The sequence below is a fragment of the Narcine bancroftii genome, chromosome 1 (genome assembly GCF_036971445.1).
Source record: "Narcine bancroftii isolate sNarBan1 chromosome 1, sNarBan1.hap1, whole genome shotgun sequence".
NCBI lineage: Eukaryota > Metazoa > Chordata > Chondrichthyes > Torpediniformes > Narcinidae > Narcine > Narcine bancroftii.
The window spans coordinates 380,667,916-380,682,516 of NC_091469.1; the positions used below are offsets into that span (position 1 = coordinate 380,667,916).

Consider the following 14,601-nt stretch of genomic DNA (forward strand, 5'->3'; position numbering starts at 1 on the left):
GAGAACAAAACAAAGGACTCTACATCACCTTTGTTGACCTCACCAAAGCCTTCGACACCGTGAGCAGGAAAGGGCTTTGGCAAATACTAGAGCGCATCGGATGTCCCCCAAAGTTCCTCAACATGATTATCCAACTGCACGAAAACCAACAAGGTCGGGTCAGATACAGCAATGAGCTCTCTGAACCCTTCTCCATTAACAATGGCGTGAAGCAAGGCTGTGTTCTCGCACCAACCCTCTTTTCAATCTTCTTCAGCATGATGCTGAACCAAGCCATGAAAGACCCCAACAATGAAGACGCTGTTTACATCCGGTACCGCACGGATGGCAGTCTCTTCAATCTGAGGCGCCTGCAAGCTCACACCAAGACACAAGAGAAACTTGTCCGTGAACTACTCTTTGCAGATGATGCCGCTTTAGTTGCCCATTCAGAGCCAGCTCTTCAGCGCTTGACGTCCTGCTTTGCGGAAACTGCCAAAATGTTTGGCCTGGAAGTCAGCCTGAAGAAAACTGAGGTCCTCCATCAGCCAGCTCCCCACCATGACTACCAGCCCCCCCACATCTCCATCGGGCACACAAAACTCAAAACGGTCAACCAGTTTACCTATCTCGGCTGCACCATTTCATCAGATGCAAGGATCGACAATGAGATAGACAACAGACTCGCCAAGGCAAATAGCGCCTTTGGAAGACTACACAAAAGAGTCTGGAAAAACAACCAACTGAAAAACCTCACAAAGATAAGCGTATACAGAGCCGTTGTCATACCCACACTCCTGTTCGGCTCCGAATCATGGGTCCTCTACCGGCACCACCTACGGCTCCTAGAACGCTTCCACCAGCGTTGTCTCCGCTCCATCCTCAACATCCATTGGAGCGCTCACACCCCTAACGTCGAGGTACTCGAGATGGCAGAGGTCGACAGCATCGAGTCCACGCTGCTGAAGATCCAGCTGCGCTGGATGGGTCACGTCTCCAGAATGGAGGACCATCGCCTTCCCAAGATCGTATTATATGGCGAGCTCTCCACTGGCCACCGTGACAGAGGTGCACCAAAGAAAAGGTACAAGGACTGCCTAAAGAAATCTCTTGGTGCCTGCCACATTGACCACCGCCAGTGGGCTGATAACGCCTCAAACCGTGCATCTTGGCGCCTCACAGTTTGGCGGGCAGCAGCCTCCTTTGAAGAAGACCGCAGAGCCCACCTCACTGACAAAAGGCAAAGGAGGAAAAACCCAACACCCAACCCCAACCAACCAATTTTCCCTTGCAACCGCTGCAATCGTGTCTGCCTGTCCCGCATCGGACTGGTCAGCCACAAACGAGCCTGCAGCTGACGTGGACTTTTTACCCCCTCCATAAATCTTCGTCCGCGAAGCCAAGCCAAAGAATAGAATAAAGGGGAAGCTACAATTTCTGAAGGGGGACGTCAGATATTCAGGAATGAAATAACCTCATCCTGGGAGCAGATGTAACAAAGATGAAGGAATGAGGAGAAAGTAATAGAATCCTTGCAGGAGATGGTGTGAGGAGATTCAATCAAGGTAACTGTGGGAGTTGGTGAGTTTGCCTCCTGAAATGGAGACAGAGATTGAGAAAGGGGAGACAGTTTCCAAAGATGAGCCCAGTAAATTCAAGGTCTGTGTGAAAGCATCTTAGTGGATAGAGTTGACAAGCTCTATCCACATGGGGGCATGAGGCAGCAGCAATTTCGGGGTCGACGTAGGGGAGAAAAGAGTTGAGGAGCCTTGCCTGTGCAGACTTGTAGCATGGATTGCTCCACACAGCTAACAAAAAGGCAGGCGTAGCTAGGACCCATGAGGTTCTCCATGGCTTCTCCTTTGACTTGGAGAAAGTGGGATGTCAAAGGAGAAGTTATTGAGGCCAAGGACGCCCTTACAAATGCTACCCTCTTGGTATACCCCTAGGTGGATATGCCCACAGCCCTCACAGTTGATGCTTTCAACTCAGCAGTCGGAGGTATGCTGGAACAATTAATTGAGGGTCAGTGGAAATCACTCATGTTCTTCAGCCAGCACCTGCGACCCCCGGAGCTGAAATATAGCGCCTTCAACAGGGAGTTGCTGACCCTCTACCTCGACATTCGGCACTTGTGGTATTTCTTGGAGGGGCAGGAGTTCACAGTCTTCACAGACCACAAACCCCTCACATTTGCCAAAGTGTTGGATCCATGGTCGGCACAGCAGCAACACCACTTGTCATACATCTCAGAGTATACCACTGCCATCAAGCACATCTCAGGGAAAAACAATGTAGTGACCAAAGCACTGTCTTGCACCTCCATCCACTCAGTGCATTCCCTGTCCCAAGGTCAACGGTGAAGGAACAGCAGCTGAACGAAGAAACACCTGCCTACCACACTGCATTCTTGGGCCTGAAACTTTTTTTTTTAAATAATTTTTTATTTTTCACACTGTGGGCCTGAAACTTGAGGACATTGCCTTTGGCCCAACTGGCAGCAAGCTTCTCTGTGACATGTCCACCGGCCCATTGTTCCACATGCTTGGAGGCATCGTGTTTTCAATGCATTACATGGTTTGGTCCACCTGTCTATTCAGGCAACTATCCAACTAGTGGCGGATAGATTTGCTTGGCACGGGCTTCACAAGCAAGTCAGGCACTGGGCCAGGACATGAATATACATCCTGACCTTCAAAGTCCAAAGGCATGTGAAGGTCCCTCCTTCAACCCTTCCAGCTGACACAGCAGGTTTGAGCATGTCCATTTGGACATCGTTGGTCTGCTGCTAGCCTCTGGGGGGGGCAAGGTACCTGTTCACCATGGTTGACAGGTTTACCAGGTGGCCAGAAGCTGTACTGCTCGCCGACACATCCATAGAGTCCTGTGTCAGAGCCCTCATTGCAAGCTGGGTTGCACATTTCGGCCTGCCTGCCAACATCACTTAACACAGGGGGTTGCAGTTCACATCCAGCCTATGGTCAGCACTGGCACAGCTACTTAGGACCCAGCTGCACCACACCGTGGCCTACCATCTGCAGTACAATGGCCTGGTAGAGCATTTTCACCAGCACCTGGTCGGCCCTAATGACATGCCTCCAAGACCCGGATTGGGTGAACTAGCTCCCATGGATGCTTCTTAGCATCTGCATGGCTCCCAAAGAAGACTTAGCCACGTCTTCAGCAGAGTTTGTATACAGCGCCCCACTGACGATTCCAGGTGAGTTTGTGCCAGTGGCCTGTGACACAGAGGAGACCTCTGTGGCAGTACTCACAAGACTCCAAGAGAAGGTAGGAACACTAGTTCCTGTCCCAACCTCTTGCCATGGCCTGACATCTTCCTTGGTCCTCAAGGACCTCTTGAGACTGCGACTATGTCTACATCCACATGGGAATGCACTGAACTCCACTCCAGTGGCGTATGAGGGCCCATTCAAGGTAGTGAATCAGGATGGAACCACGAGCATCCTCAACGTGAGCAGCCATGAGGAAATTTTCATCATTGACCTGGAGCACCCTGTGACTGTGCCACCCCCACACCGAAGAGGTTGGCCACCCAAACAGACTAAAAAGGTGTTGCCTATGGACTCCACACTTCCTAATTCTGGTTCTGTGGGAGGGCTCACCCACGCAACAGGTGAGCCAGCTCATGGAGTTCAGATATGACTGTGAGAGCTCCGGGTGTAGGGCAAGTCCACAGCTTTACAAAACAAAACACAAAAACTCCTTTCCTCCCACGCACTTCACAGTCAGGTACAATTGGGTTTAAAAAAGAAAATCTTCATTGGGAGGTCACTTACATTTTTATAATAATAGGACTTTTTTATATTTGGGCCCCTATATGTTCTAAATATGGTTGCCATCCTTTTATAAACGTATCCTAGTTGTTTTTTAGATTGTATGTCATTTTTTTTTCCATAGGCATACCATTGTTCATCTCTATCTTCCATCGTGCTGACCGTAGAGGGGAGTCGGATTTCCAAGTAATCACAATACATTTCTCAGCCACAGCTAAAGCTATTTTAACAAATGAAATTTGGAATTTAGTTAATTTAATACTTATTTCAATAAAATTGCCCAAAAGATAAAGCTCCGGCCCACACCGTTACCCTTGTTAGTATTTCAGTAATGTCCTGCCAGAAAGGTCTCACCTTCGCACATGACCACGTAGCATGTAAAAATGTTCCTATTTCTGTTCCACATGTAAAACACATCTCCGATATTTCTGATTTTGATTTGTGTCGTTTCTATGGTGTGAGGTATAATTGGTGTAGAAAATTATATTGTACTAATCCGTATCTTGCATTTATAATTGACGTTATGCTATCCAAACACTAATCAGACCTATATCTTTCCATTATTGCAACTCCTAAATCCTACTCCCATCTCTCTCTCGATTTCTGTAAACCTGGTTTTGCACTTTTATTTTGGAGAGCAAAGTGCATCTTAGATATAAATTTAGGTGTGTTCCCCAGCCAAATCATTTGTTCCATCTCACTAATTTCAGATGGGCCAAGTTTGGTTCCCATCTTTTTCTCAAGAATTATCTTAACTGAAGAAAGCAAGAAGAATGTCCCATTAGCTACTCCATACTTATTTCTTAATTGTTCAAAGTACACAAGAGATCCTTCCCTATAACAATCATCAACATATCTTATTCCTATGTCATACCATGAATTCAGTATTTTGTTACCCAGGTTCATAGGCAGTAGTACATTTTTACATAATGGTGTCCTCAGTGATATACCTGCTTTTTTTCCCCGAAACATATATTTATTTCTTGCCATATTCTAATCATGTGTATTAATATAGGATTATCGGGTTTGTTTTTTTGTTACTGACTTAACATTCCACTTATAAATAAAGCCCTTCATTGTCTCCTCTTATTGAATTCAGTTCCATTCGAATCCACAAAAGGGGGACTGTTTTCTTTAAAGAAAATGAAAATCTTGCTTCTGCTAATAGATAATACTTCTTAAAATCCAGAAGTTTAAGTCCTCCCAATTTATAGTCCCATGTTAACTTTTCCATTGCAATTCTTGTACTTAGTTATTCCATAGGAATTGTCTTATACAACTATGTAATAATTTAAAGATTTTTTTAGTTATCAGAATAGGCAATGATTGAAAGAGTTTCTGTAGTCTTCGTATTACTTTCATTTTTATACAGTTTACCCTTCCTATTAATGTATCGGCAGATCTTTCCATTTCTATAGATATTTTTCTATTTTTTCTGCAAATTATTATGTCATTATTCCTAAGTCTTTAATTCCATATTTCTTTAATTTAAATTGTTATCTTTTTGGTATCTTTCATAATCAAAGTTCTGCAATGGCATTATCTCACTTTTGTCCATATTTATTTCATATCCTGATATTCTTCCATATTTTTCTAATATTGTTTGTAATCTTATCAGTGATTCAGTTGGGTCAGACCTATATAATAGCACATCAGCAGCAGATAATCTAATTTTATATTCTTCCTGTCTAACTTTGTAGCCTTTAATATCTGGATCTTTTCTTATCATCTCTGCCAGAGGTTCAGTAGGTAGAATAAATAGTGCTGGTGTTAGGGGACACCCCTATCTACTCAATCTACTCAAGGGGAAAATAGATGATATTTAATTTTAACTTGTGGCTTATGATAAAGAGTTTTTATCCAATTTATGAATTTTCTACCTACACCAAATCTTTCCAATGTTTTACATAAGAATGACCATTAAAGTCGATCAAATGCCTTTTCTTCATCTAAACAAATAGTTATGTTTGGGTTCAACCTTGATTTTGCCGCATATATTATATAGAATAATCTACTTAGACTATTTGAAGAAGGTCTTCCTTTAACAAAGCCCACCTGATCTGGATGTACTAATATTGGTAAATACTCACCCAATCTGTTGAGATGATGAGGTTTTTAATGGATCTCTACCTTTCCTCAGTAACACTGTAATTAAAAAGGTTTCTGGAAGGGTTTGAGTCTCCACCGCCTGGTCCAATACATCCATCAAAAGAGACATCAACAAATCTTTAAATTTCAGCTTCGACTAATTCTGATTTATAAGTTTCATATAGTATTAAAGAAGTAGATTAGCAATACACTCAAGTTAGAAATCCAGAACTATATTAAAAGCAAGTGGAACTCTAAATTTTAAATCCTCTCGACACATCCAATTGAATGCCAACTTTTGAAGAGTTAGAGTCTGTTTTATATCCACGGTGACAAATCTGGTAAGCTGTTAGCTAATCAGTTGAGAGGATTTGAAGCAAAATGGCAAATTGCAAAAATTCAAATTGATGATGGCAACATTACTTTGGATCACTTTAAAATTAATGACACGTTCAGGAATTTTTATTTTGGACTTTGCACTGCTGAATTCCCTAATGATAACATTTTGTTGGAGAATTTCTCAAATTGTTTAAATGTCTCCACCTTTTTCCCTGATAATACAGTATAAAGAGTTTAGACAAACCTATATTGCAAGAGGAAATAGCTGCACCCGTCTCTTCATTGCAATCTGAAATATCTCCGGGACCTGATCGGTTTCCTGCGGAATTTTTAAAATCATTTTCTTCATTGCTTTCACCTCTATTAAGTTCTGTGCTGTCTGATTCATTTAAGCAAAGTAAATTTCCAGCATCATTCAATGAAGCACGTATCACTCTTGTTGCAAAGAAAGGTAAAGATTCAACAGAGGGCTCTGCCTATAGATTAATCTCTTTATTAAACGTTGATATAAAATTTTTGGCCTGTAGATTGGAGAACATTTTACCATCAATTATATCTGAAGATCAAACCGGTTTTGTTAAAAACCACCGCTCTATTTTAATACGCGTCATCTATTTGACAGCCAGCCATCCTGAATTGACAGCCCAAAGGACAGGAGCTGGAATGCACTCAGATGCGCATCCCGGTGCAGCTGTCCTTTCAAGTGACCAGTGCTGCGCTTTCAACGCTTTCACCTGAACTGTAATTTAAAGGGCCGCTTTCAACACTGCCAGCTGAACTTTAATTTAAAGGGCTGCTTCTGCTTCTTCAGGCACATTCTTAACGGAGAATGCACCTGAAAAAGTCTATTGTGAAAAATCAATTTACTTACATAAGTGTCTTTTTAAAGACTTCTCCAAGCTTCTGTCCAACACCCTATCACCTCATCCCTGTCCCAGCTTCTGTGCCCCTCCCCGTGATGTAGTTAATATTACCCCTTCTGTCTTTATTTTGATACAGACTTCTGACCCATCATCTCTATGGATGCTGCCTGACCTACTGAGTCCCAACCAGCCTCATTGTTTGGTTAAGTTGCCACAGTGGTTTTGTTTAAGGCCCATGTTGAACCAGCCTGCTAACTTTTATTATTCATCATTTGAACCTACCTGGCTCCCTCTTCACTCCTTTCCAGCCTCTCTCCAGTTAGATAATCCTCCCTCTTACCGAGGTGCATGATCTCACACTGCCCTACATTGAATTCCATTTTCTAGGTTTTACCCATCCCAGACATGTCCTGTCGAATCACAGAATACGCATCACAGCTGTTGTTATCAGCAAACTTGAAAACCTTGTATTCAGTTCCCTCCTCAATCCATGTAAATCAAAAGTAATTGAGGACTTACTACTTCCTCCCTATGGGCCTGCACCCCTCCCACCCCGACTAGTTTATTCAAGTGCCTGCCTACATTTTACTCACACCTTGATGAAGGGCTCAAGCCTGAAAAGTTGGTTATGTATCTTTATCTTTGCTGTATAAAATAAGCTGTGTGACCTGCTGAGATTCTCCAGTGTTGTTTTTAACCTTAGTCACTGAGTCTCCAGACTTTTGTGTTTCACTGAGCTTAAATCGCACCTTGGTTTGCACAAGCTACTTTTGTATTGGGCAGATATTGCCCGTTATTTTTGATTGTAAGGTCTTTCTTGCGAGTCTAATTATCCAAGACAAAGTATCTAATCCATATGCTTTGGGGAGGAAATTATATTCTAAATTAATTTGAAATAATTAGAGCTTTGAAGTAGGTGATTTATGGAAATCTCTTTACTGTTAACTGGATTGCTGTGCTACTTGCACCTTCAAGGTGGCGTCTTTACTTGCTGTAGCTCTTGCAGCATTGCAATTACATTCTATATGACATTGTCATATGTTTCTGGCAAGAAGTGAAGTTTTTTGCTAACTTGCTATTCATTTTCAGGGTGCTGTACCAAAGGGGAATGCCACTAAAGAATTTATTGAAAGTTTACAGTTGAAACCAGGTCAAGTGGTGTACAAGTGCCCCAAGTGCTGTAGCATCAAGCCTGAGCGAGCGCATCACTGCAGGTAAAAACAACAATGAACTTTATATTTTGTCAAAATCACCTTTTCAGGTTTAATATGTTTTGTATGTGTTGCTCGTGAGCAAATTGCAAAAGAAAATATAAAATACTTTATTGAAAGAGGAAACCTATTTGATGCAGCTGCATGGGAAATGAGGGGAATATATACAAAGGATTAAAACATTGCAATGAAGTGATTGCAATAAACTTTCAAAGGGACCTGGTGTGCAGATGATACAAGGTAAATGTAGCAACTATATATCAACCATCAACCTAATCAGCTAAACCTCCAAAGTAATGAGCTTATGGATTTACATGCTTTGGGAAAGGAGAGTTATCTAGATATTTTTCTCTAAGACGTTGACATGATGCATGGTTTAAGTGGCTTATATTTAATCATTAGTAGGGATAAAGCATGTGACTAGAGTCAATCAATTGTTTGGACATGATCACCTACTAACCATGCTAATTCTTTATCATTAATCTTTCTATTAGCAGATTAATCCTCCAAATTTTGCAATAACTTCCAAGCCATCCAACGGTAAACTTGCTGACATATTGCTGTTTCCTTCCCCCTACTCCCACTCCTCCAACCCCCCCCCCAACCCCCACCAGACCTTTCAGACAACTATGTTCTTCTCTTGAATGAATGCTATTCATTTGAAACCTTAGCAACCTGTGTGTGGAACTAAAGGAACAGATATGTTTTAGTCCTGGTGCACTCTTTTCTTACCCAGTCACCTCTTCCCTTTGATATATGCTTTGGGATTTTCTTTAATCCTGTCGACACCAATATTTTGTGTCCCCTTTGTACCCTCTTAATTGTTTTGAGGTCCCCCCCTTTACTTTCCCTAGTCCTAACCTTTCCATATTCAGTTTACATATCAAAATTTTCCATTTTCAAAAAAAAAAAAATATATATATATATATATATATATATATTACACAACAATTCCTTCCTTCCACCCCCCCTTCACAGTATAAATCCATACACCATCAGGGCTTACAGTTGGGTTTAAAAAAAAATCTTCATTGGCAATGTCACATTTTTATAAAATAGCACCTTTTATATTTGGGCCCCTTTCTGTTCTAAATATGGTTGGCATCTTTTTATAAATGCGTCACATTTGTTCTTTAGATTGTATGTGTTTTTTTTTTCCATAGGATACAACTGTCCATCTCTATTTTCCATCGTGGTGTCTGTAGAGGGGAGTTGGATTTCCAAGTAATCGCAATACATTTCTTAGCCACATCCAAAGCTATTTTAACAAATGAAATTTGGAATTTAGTTAATTTATTACTTATTTCAATAAAGTTGCCCAAAAGATAAAACTCTGGGTCATCTGCGAAGGCCACACCTGTTATTCTTGTTAGTATGTCATTAATATCCTGCCAGAAAGGTCTCACCTTCACACACGACAATGTGGCATGTATTTCTATTCCACATCTAAACACATCTCCGATATTTCTGATTTTGATTTGTGTAGTTTCTATGGTGCGAGGTATAATCGGTGTAGAAAATTTTATTGTACTAATCCATATCTTGCATTTATAATTGATGTCATGCTATCAAACACCAATCAGACCAGCATCTTTCCATTTTTGCATCTCCTAAATCCTACTCCTATCTCTCTCTCAATCTCTGTAAATCTAGTTTTGCACTTTCATTTTTGAGAGCAAAGTATATCTTTGATATAAATTTAGGGGTGTTCCCCTGCAAGATCGTTCATTCCATCTCACTAATTTCAGATGGGCCAAGTTTGGTTCCCATCTTTCTATTAAGAATGATCTTAACTGGAGAAAGCAAAAGAATGTCCCATTAGCTTCTCCATACTTATTTCTTAATTGTTCAAAAGATATAAGAGATATAACAATCATCAAAATATCTTATTCCTTTGTCATATCATTAATTCAGTATTTTGTTACCCAGGTTCATAGGCAGTAGTACATTTTTACATAATGGTGTTCTCAGTGATATACTTGCTTTTTTTCCTGATACATACATTTATTTCTTGCCATATTCTAATCATGTGTATTAATTATAGGATTATCTATTTTTTGTTATTCCACTTATAAATAAATTCTTTAATTGTCTCCTATTTTACTGAGTTCAGTCCCATTCGAATCCATGAAGGGGGGACTGTTTTCTTCAAAGAAAGATGATATAAATCTGATAAATAATACTTCTTAAAATCCGGGTCTAAATCCTCCCAGTTTATAGTCTCATGTTAACTTTTCCAGTGCAATTCTTGGTTCTTTATTAATCCATAGTAATTGTCTTATACAATTATGTAATAATTTAAACAAATTTTTAGTTAGTACAATAGGCAATGATTGAAGGAGATTCTGCAGTCTTGGCATTATTTTCACTTTTTATACAGTTTACCCTTCCTATTCATGTAATCGGCAGATCTTTCCATTTCTGTAAATCTTTTTTCTATTTTTTCTAGTAGAGGGATATAACTGAGCTTACATAAGTTCTGTAAATTTTTATCTGTCATTATTCCTAAGTATTTAATTCCATCTTTCTTTAATTTTAATTATGACCTTTTTGGTATCTTTCATAATCAAAGTTCTGCAATGGGATTATCTCACTTTTATCCATATTTATTTCATATCCTGATATTCTTCCATATTTTTCTAATATTGTTTGTAATCTTATCAGTGATTCAGTTGGGTCAGACATATATAACAGAACATCAGCAGCAGATAAATTAATTTATGTTCTTCCTGTCCAACTTTGAAGCCCTTAATAACTGGATCTTTCCTTATAATCTCTGCCAGAGGTTCAGTAGGTAGAATAAATAGTGCTGGAGATAGGGGTCACCCCTATCTACTCAATCTACTCAAGGGGAGAATAAATGACATTTGGTTATTAGTTATAATTTTAACTTGTGGCTTATGATAAAGAGTTTTTATCCAATTTATGAATTTTCTACCTACACCAAATTTTTCCATTGTTTTATATAAGAATGACCATTCTAGTCAGTTAAACCCTTTTCCGCATCTAAACAAATAGTTATGTTTGGGTTCAACCTTGATTTTACCATGTGTATCATATTGAATGATGTACTTAGACTATTTGTAAAATGTCTTCCTTTTACAAAACCCACCTGATCTGGATGTATTCATTTCAGTAAATACTCACCCAATCTATTGGCTAATGCCTTTGCTCGAATTTTATAGTCTGCATTCAGAAGTGATATTGGTTTGTATGATGAGGTTTTTAGTGGGTCTCAACTTTTCTTTGGTAGTACTGTAATTATAGGAGTTGAAAAAGTTTCGGGGGGGGGTTTGGGTCTCCACCGCCTGGTCCAATACATCCATTAAAAGAGGCATCAACAAATCTTTACATTGTCTATAGAACTCAGGAGGGAACCCATCTTCCCCTGGGGACTTATTAGCTTGTAATGTACCCTGAGCTTTTGCTATTTCTTCCCTTGTAAAGGGTGCATCTAAATCCTCTCTTTCTCTCTCTTCTATTTTAGGAAGTTCAACATTTGTTAAAAATTCTTCCATTTCATTTGCAACTCCTACTGATTCTGATTCTGATTTATAAGTTTTATATGATATTGTCTAAATATTTTATTTCTTTCTTTTTGATTATATATTATAGCATCAACCTGTTTCTATTGCATTTATCCTCTTCTTTAACCTACTAAGATTCTTCTTCTTTAGTAATGTAGCATTAAGGCGCCATCTAGACATACTTCCTTCATTTTTTATTATCGTAATAGTTAATGTTAACGGCAAGTGGTCTGATAAAAGTCATGCCAAATACTCTGTTTTTACCACTCTACTTTGTAACTGAGCAAACATTAAAAATAGGTCAGTCCTTGTATGTGAGTCATGTATCCTTGAGTAGAATGAGCAGTCTCTTTCTAATTGATATATGCCTCCATATATCAATTAAATTTAATTCCTACATAAATGATAATGTTGTTGTTGCAGCTTTTGTCCATGTTATTGTTCTTGCTGATTTGTCCAAAATTGGATCTAAACAAAAATTGAAATCTCCTCCAATCAATTATATTTTGTTTTTCCCCTGCAGTGTTTTAAAAAGATATCCTTCATAAAGACTTCATCATTATTTGGGGCATAAATATTCATTCCATGATTCTGCATAAATTTTACAGTGTGCCATTGCAATCTTCTAGTTTGATTAGTTAATGTCTCTTCTATTATTATTGGTATACCTCTTGCTGCACCTCTTGCTTTTGATCCAAATGAAGACGATATTTCTTGCCCCACCCATCCTCTTTTTAATTTTGCGTAATTTGGTAAGGTGTGTTTCTTGTAAAAAGACTATATCTGCATTTATGTATGCCAAGACCCGTTTTATCCTCACCAGCCTGTTAATTCCATTAACATTAAAATGAATAAATTTCAATGCTCTATCCATATTCTTCTTTAAAACAATATTTTTTTAACAGTAATATCTCTTTCATTCTATAAATAATAAAGTGATCTTTCCCCTTTAAGAAAAACACACAATGTCCGTGCCCCAACGGTGACGTATACGTAAAGCCCTGAAAGCCTGCGGAATCTCTCAAGGAAGAAGACCCCTCCCTTTAGCAGTATCTATTTTTTTGGTTACTCCTCTCCTGGTGCCATTCTCCCCCTTAGACTGGAATCTTTACCCTGCTACTACTTTTCCCCCTTTTACTGAGCTCTCCATGAACATTTCTGTACATTGCACTTTCTTTGAATTCTTTAGTTTAAAATTTTCATACATGTAGTATATATAATTCCATATACATCCATTATTTTGATACAGATTGACTATGACTACAAAGAAAAATTAATGCCCCTCCCCTTAAAACTAAAACCCTCCCTAACCGCAACCCCAAAAGTAAAAATCAATCATTGCTTATACATGTTAATATCATGCAATAACATACTAAAAGAAAAGAAAAAAGAAAGAAGACTACTGGATTGTACTAAGTTAGACAGGAACACAGAGGACTTAGCTGTCAACTATTCATCTGTTCCATCTGATGAGATCATAGAGAGTAGCAATTAGACAGAGAATTAACCCATAAAAGTTATGTACACATTTACATATTTGTAAATATGTATTTTATTTATTTCTCAAATTGTATGTAATTTTTTGACAATGGGATGGATTTTTGTATTTCCACATGCAGTTTGTCTATACCCAAATAAGAATACATCTTACAGGGGACTGCAATACATTTTCTTGCCTCTGCCAATACTATTTTCACAAACTGTCACTGAGTTGGTGATAATTCCATTTTAGGATTTGTTCCTTCAACATTCCTTAGCAAAAATAAGCCAGGATTTTGTGGATATGAAATACTGGTAACTTGTTCTAACAAATCCCCTACTTTCACCCAAAAAGGTCTCACTTTTGGACACGCCCATGTGGAATGCAGTAAGGTACCTTCTTCCATACCACACGTAAAACACTTATTTGATAAGTCTGATTTTATTTTATGCAACTTGCATGGTGTGATATATAATTGATGTAAAATGTTATATTGCACCAATCTGTATCTCACATTAATTGTATTAGCCATACAGTCTCTATACAAATCCATCCATGTTTGCTCATCACTTGTGATACCCAAGTCCTGTTCCCACTTCTGTTTAGATTTATAAAGTCCAGGTTTACGTGTTGCTCTCCATAATAGAAGATACATTGGAGAAGTAAATTTCCATACTGGCCCACTTTGAACAAGAGTTTCCACTTCACTACAAGGTGGCAACAAGCTTTCTGGTCCCAATTTATCTCTTAAGAATCCATCTATTTACCATCTATTTAGCACTCTTCACAGAGAGCTCAATCAAAACATGGTCCTTCGCATAACCACTCTCTTTCCCCCCCCCCCCCCCCCGCCACCCCCCCTCCCCACCCCCCCTCCCCTGGTGGCACAGGTTGATTCCAGAAATCATCCTTGCACAGCCTCCAAAGCCAGTATATTTTTTCTTGTAAGAAGACCAAAACTGCACTCCGTACTCCAGGAGTGGTCTCACCAGAACCCTGTACAGTTGCAGCAGAACCTCCCTGCTCTTAAATTGGATGGAGGATTAGTTAACAAACAGAAAACATAAGGGATAATGGATCAGATGAGCAAGCTGTAACTAGCGAAATGGTTCATTATTGGTGCTGGAACCAAAACTGTTTTTAATCAATAGAATGATGTGGATGAAGTGAGGAGGATCAACCTAGGTTTGATAAAACAAAGAAAGGTACAAAGGTGCAAATGGATTAAATGAAAGGCCAAAAAAATTCCTTTGTTCTATACCTTGGTGAATGACTCAGGCCCAAAGCATTAGTGGCATATCTTTGTGACATAGAGAA

The 14,601-nt window shown here is 39.2% G+C and overlaps 1 protein-coding gene across 4 annotated transcripts in view; it reads left to right on the forward strand.

Annotated features, from left to right (window-relative positions):
* The window catches only part of LOC138751316 (palmitoyltransferase ZDHHC3), a 77,645-nt gene that overhangs the window by 24,720 nt on the left and 38,324 nt on the right, over positions 1-14,601 (forward strand). For all 4 annotated transcript variants that reach the window (XM_069913464.1, XM_069913467.1, XM_069913465.1 and 1 more), the window contains exon 3: positions 8,156-8,280. In XM_069913464.1, the coding sequence (XP_069769565.1) occupies positions 8,156-8,280 (125 nt within the window). The remainder of the gene's footprint in view (positions 1-8,155; positions 8,281-14,601) is intronic.